The sequence below is a fragment of the Mixophyes fleayi genome, chromosome 4 (genome assembly GCF_038048845.1).
Source record: "Mixophyes fleayi isolate aMixFle1 chromosome 4, aMixFle1.hap1, whole genome shotgun sequence".
Classification (NCBI taxonomy): domain Eukaryota; kingdom Metazoa; phylum Chordata; class Amphibia; order Anura; family Limnodynastidae; genus Mixophyes; species Mixophyes fleayi.
In genome coordinates, this window is record NC_134405.1 from 293,438,121 (window position 1) to 293,444,120 (window position 6,000).

General features: G+C 41.8%; 1 protein-coding gene across 5 annotated transcripts in view; it reads right to left on the reverse strand.

Moving 5' to 3' along the window:
• LOC142150157 (uncharacterized) overlaps window positions 1-5,754 on the reverse strand; it is a 115,525-nt gene extending 109,771 nt beyond the window's left edge. For all 5 annotated transcript variants that reach the window (XM_075205361.1, XM_075205363.1, XM_075205364.1 and 2 more), the window contains exon 1: window positions 5,610-5,754. In XM_075205361.1, the coding sequence (XP_075061462.1) occupies window positions 5,610-5,715 (106 nt within the window). In that variant the 5' untranslated portion in view covers window positions 5,716-5,754. The remainder of the gene's footprint in view (window positions 1-5,609) is intronic.
• Window positions 5,755-6,000: the final 246 nt, after the last annotated feature.

Below are 6,000 nucleotides of genomic sequence, written 5' to 3' on the forward strand. Positions count from 1 at the left end.
AAAAGCCAAATGTTGCACAGTAGAGATGAGGCCGATTTGTTGCTAATTGATCTGTTCTTTGAATACAAGTAATACATTTTTTCAGTTTGCTTTCATTTCACAAAAATTAAACTAAATGGCATGACACCAGAACTAAACACTAATAAAAATGGATCGCTTGCATCTGTGATGCTATTGGGTTACTATATCAACCATTTAAAACCACACACCATATATGCTATATGGAATCTAGCTCAAATGCAACAATTTCAAAGTATGTTAAAATAAATGTGTAATTTTAACTAGATATCTGTTGCTCTCCTAATAGATTTCCTTGTTCAAAAACCATCTCACAGATTTTACTAGAGGCCCCAAATTTTGTGGCACTTAATAGCCTTTCATTTTGTATACACAAAGCTTTCATTTCATTTCAGTCTCATTTACCAGGCATAACCAGCTTTGAAACAATATAGTCTCCCTCGTGCCTTTCAGTATCAGTGTCCACTTCACCCATAATCTTCATCCATTTATCGAAAGCCATTAAGGGCACTGGGTAAAACATTTGATAGAAAGTGAGAATAGAGTACCGAAATGACCTTGCTTGAACCCGGCGCGGTCAAAATTCTTAATAGGTGAAGTACATGGGGGTTACTCCCTTTAACTGGGAGCCCAGGACATGCCACAATTGTAAAAATCTGAAAAAGTGTATTACATATGGAAAATTCAGATTTTAATTGCTCAAAGGACTTAAGGCAATTGGCAAAATATAGATGGCCAATTAAATTTGCAACAATGTGGGTCTCATTTCAAGTATTTTCCAGATATCAACATATTTAGCACTAAACCAAGATCCCATGGGACCACAAAGGACCTGATGGTGGGATAAATGCTCTTCACTGCTTGGAACAATTATTCAAATATTTAAGGCTAAACTTGGTATCTAAAAATACACAGAACATAGACAGTTTAAGCATAGATGCAGCAAGACCTTCACTGAGCATTGTGGAGGAAGCCAAGGACATGTGAAATTGTACCTACCACTGGATTGAACCTAGATTCTTACCATGCAATAACCTTCTCCCAAATCAATAGACATCTGAATTCTTCTTTCTTGCCAGTAACAGCGTATTGATTACCTATTCTCATACTCCTTTTTTCTGAGCAGTTTCTGCTTAATATCCATGCCATCAAAGCCAGCATCTCTGTATCTGGGTGAATTGGGCCCCTTGGTGCAGTAGATCAGACCAAAGTGGCAGAGGCCAAGGCTGTTCCTTGAGCATCACCCAGGCTACAAGAAACCATGGACGACAAGGCCAAAACGTAAGAAAATGGAACAACTTCCATCACTTCTGGCCTTTCTTTCTGGATCTCACTTGGCATATGAGTGATATGTGGAACGAGAGAAGAACCTGGGAACCTTTGAATTTTTCTTGTCATGTCCACTCAAAGACAGTTGAATCTTCCAATCAATAGCTGGAATAGTCCTTGATGCCATAAAATGTGTGACATGCACCTTTGTAAAAGTCCTTGGAGATGTCACCACCTGAATGGCAAGTGAACTGAAATGTTGGTACAGGATGTAGAATCTGAGAAACTTCCTATGATGTACCACAACAGGGATATGAACATAGATTTCTGAAGGTCTATGGAAGCACGAAAGTCCCCTTTGCAGATAGCCATGAACAAGAGAAATTACATGAGTATCTAGCTCTGGACTGAATAAAGAAGTTCCCTTTGGAATGTTGATGAAACTTTCCTAACCATTTATTACAATGTTCAACATCCACTGATCTGTAGGACAATTATAACTGCATACTATGAGCTTCTGCCCCATACTGGTGTCAATGGGCAAATAGTCATGATGAAGTTCTCTGATATGACCTACCTTCCTTGTTCCTAAAAACCATAAAACTGTTTGGAAGTGGAAGGCATTTTTTGCCTGCCATATAGTCTGTCTGAAGTGCTGACCAGCCAAGGAAGTATACTTAGGCCTCCTGTCTTGTGGCTTAGACCAAGCCAGAGTGGACTTCTGCATAGCAGTTCCAATATGTCCCCAAAAAGCAAGGATCCTGCAAAAGGAAGATTGATTAGACTATTCTTTGAGTGTGTGCTGCCCATCAAGCTCTCCTCAGGGCTGGATTACCAATGGGCCTGATGAAACCGAAGCTCCAGGCCACCCTTACAAAATAGGCCTGAGAAAGATCAGGGTCGGTCACTAATAGACTAGTGCCAGCCCAGTCAGGTCCACCTCCTGATTGAGGGACCATCAACACTATCACAAGTGCTGAAAAATCAGCTCTGGGTTGATCTATTCAACTGCCCCACCCCCGTCACCTGCCCCATGCTCAGAGTAGACAGCAGTCACTAAGTCCCACACTTTCTTCAGTAAGGTGGTTTCTCAGAAGCCTACCAACTGTGCCCTGTGCTGTAGGCAGAACAGGCTGAAAATCATATCCTGGGGCAGTGAGGTCAGTGCACGTTATTTGCACACAAACATTTTGCGTATTAGAATTCAGCAGATCCAACTCATCTCTGCGTCTTATATTCTGCCTTGTGGTTTTGTTTATTATGGAACTTATAAGCTACTATTGAACAGTAAGTAAGTTAGTGTGCTCGAGGTCATATTCAATTGTTGGCGTTACTGGCCAAAGTAACGCAGCGCACGCACTATTACCGTCATTATGGTAATAGTGCGCGTAAATACCATTATTATGGTACCTTTCACGCTGGATTTCAGCTCGCAGCTCAGGGAGCTGAAATCCAGCTTCATATTACCGTAATAACGGTAATACTTTTTACGCCGTGGAAAACAGGAACAATTGAATATGCCCCTTGGAGTGAGAAGCATGGGATGAATAGTTGTAAAATTAAAGATGCATTGACAGAGTAAGTAAATGAGCACTGTATGTATATTATTGACTACTAATTTTGCAACGTGGGCAATGTTTAGCGATAATTACCATTGTTTACCACCGCTCAAAGTTTTGCCACCATTTATGAACTTTAATGTAATGGGAAAATTATGCATAAAAGTATAATATTTGCTTTGTCTTCTTTTCAATAGATCCCTGTTATTTCTCCTTGAAGATGCAATGTGCTGTTTATATCAACATAATTTACTCCTCACTAATTGGATTGAAACCATTTGTATATGCAGTCTCATGTCTATCGTGATAACATGACTACCTCTTAACTGTCATGATTCCATCAGGCTAGTCACGACTTTGGGGCACTGCCTTGCTCAACCAGGAACATAACAGTTGGAAGGTATTTGCCACTGTTCACTTGAACCAGGGAAGTTTGTACATAATGTAAGAGAAGACAAAGGAGATTGAAGTGGTTGGGGGGAGGCACTACCCATGCCTTCAATGATGCTGGTCAGCCCCCTTTGTGGCACAGTGCTGCTCACAATAGGCCCTTCATAGTTTTCAGCTCCAGGCCCATGTGGCCCTTAATCTGAGCCTGGCTCTCCTAGCCACTGGCATTATTTTCCTTGCTGAAAAAGCAATGGTATCCACACAAACACTATATTTCTGCATAATCTGGTGCTTTAACATGTGTCATCGATTAGCCTTCTCTTGGACATCTGTATAAAACGTCTTTCTACAAAATCCAAGTGCTCACCTGATGTCTAAGTAATTCCAGAAAAAATGTGAAGTTCCTTACAGCAACTCTTCATCTACCTATCCATAGGATCTCTGAGAGGACTCCATCTTTAATAGGAATGTTAGCTCTGGATGACATACTAGCTACAGGAGAGTCCAAACTTTAAGGTTCATTCTCAATTACTGAGATTCCAATACTTAAAAGGATGCACAGAGTCCAACTTTTTTAAGTTGCTGTGACACTTATCCACATAAATTTCATAAAAAGAAGTTTCTTTGTCACCTAATGTATGTGAAAAACTATTTTTTTTACTACAATCTTGAAAGTGGGATCTTTGAATGTCTCTTCAACTCTGCACCTGATCTAACACCATAAATTTGCAAATATGCTTAAGCATCCACATCGTCCAGCTAATACATCCTAGTGACTTACTTCCCCATATTCACTACTGGAGAAATCATCCACTGGGGAATAACATTCTGATTGCATACGTACATCCTCCAAATCTATACTTGTAATCTATACTTGTATGGGATCTTGCTCTTAACCCTTGTATGGTACAAATGTTGCTTATTTGCAGAAGCCTCTTTCATCCAAGCAAGTTCCTAATACTCCTCTGGTGGCAGATTTCTACCCTTGGATTGTAAACTGCATATTGTGCAAAAAAAAACCTCCTCCCACTTCATTCAAGGCCTTTCACAAGCGCCACAAACTTTATGCATCTTGCTGTCCTTTCCCTCCACCGGCTCTACAAGGGTACTGAAGAGACCTGGGGGTATATTTACTAAACTGCGGGCTTGAAAAAGTGGAGATGTTGCCTATAGCAAAAAATCAGATTCTACCTGTCATTTTGTAGAATGCACTAAATAAATGAAAGCTAGAATCTGATTGGTTGCTATAGGCAACATCTCCACTTTTCCAAACCCGCAGTTTAGTAAATCTAGCCCCTAAAGTTACTATCCCAAGCAAGTAAAATACTATTATAGATAGTGTAGCATTCCTATTTTACCTAGTGCGGGTGCCCATCGGCTGTTTGGGTCGAAGTTTCTGATCCAGAAAGGACACTGAAAGGTAACAAAATGTTTCCTAGAGGCAGGGACACTTCGAAAGCTTCGTGCCTGCTATCAGCCTGGTCCTCCATGTTTGTGCACTGCAACCTATGATGCAGTGCCTACCTATGTCAGTTTCTCCATACAGCTTGTTCATCCAGATTAGCATTTATCAATTGAGGATAGCTACTATAGAATGACAAATAACCTCTGCATTGCTCCTGCTCAGTCATCAAGATTCATTTTGAAAGTCATTTATTCAGCCCTATCCCATAACATATTCATTCAAATATATCAGTTCTTTATCAACTATCACTATTTATATTTGTACAATCCTCATTGTGTTTCCAACTTATTTTAATAAACTTCCCATTCTAAATCAAGCAAAGTACATAAATCAACAAAGCCTAGTAAGCATTTCCTGATGCTGAGGCGCTGGGACCCACAACAACAGCCCCAACTGCCAAACAGGGCACCTACAAATCAATTGGCCCATTAATAGACTGCAAAACAGGGTTGGTTGACAGCACAGATCAATAGAAGAAAAGTACCATTTTCTACTTGTCCATACAGTCATACTCCTATGTTGTGCATGCAGAACCAGTTGCACAGGACCCTAAACTCCCTATCAGGTCACCTGTGCCGGGAGGAGGCAGCATACAGATCTGCACCATACATAGCATATGGAGAAGTGTAGTAGTGGGTGTTCTAGGCAGGGATGGATTTATTTACTGTACATCTACAGACACTAGAGGGCGTGGTAAACATGCACAGCAGCAGCTGAGCGGTGTACCAGGTATTAGCAGTGTGATAATGCCCTGCGGTGTATACTGCCCGTTGAATGAAATCAGTTACGCTCTCCATGAGTACTGCAGGTGCCAGTGTATGTGACGCTGGATTTGGGTGTCATGCACTGAAGATGCCGGGTGGGTGTAGGATAAGATAACGGAGTGCACAGAAAGAAGCGGTGAATACTTTCATCTCGCAGCTTCTCTAGCAGTCTGGGTCTCCTGGCTCTTGTGGGTCCGATGCGGGGGTCGGGTGAGGACCTCCGGCTACGTACACTCGCCCACTTTGACATCTTGTCTGCCCGTACTAGCACACCCGCGAGACCAACAGAACCGCCACCCCCCCGCCGCCTCTTATAACGGGCTCCGGGTGGGGTTAGGCGGGCGCACAGCTGATTCCGGAGAATCTCCTGAATCAATACTACACATGGAACCAATAGTAATATTGCCTAATGATAAATGCATGCCAAGCCTGGCCAACCTGGGGCTCTCCAGGTGCTGTGAAACATCAAGTCACAGTATGCTTTGCCAGTGGATAGCCAGCTGATAGTGTATGCTGGGACTTGTAGTTTCACAAC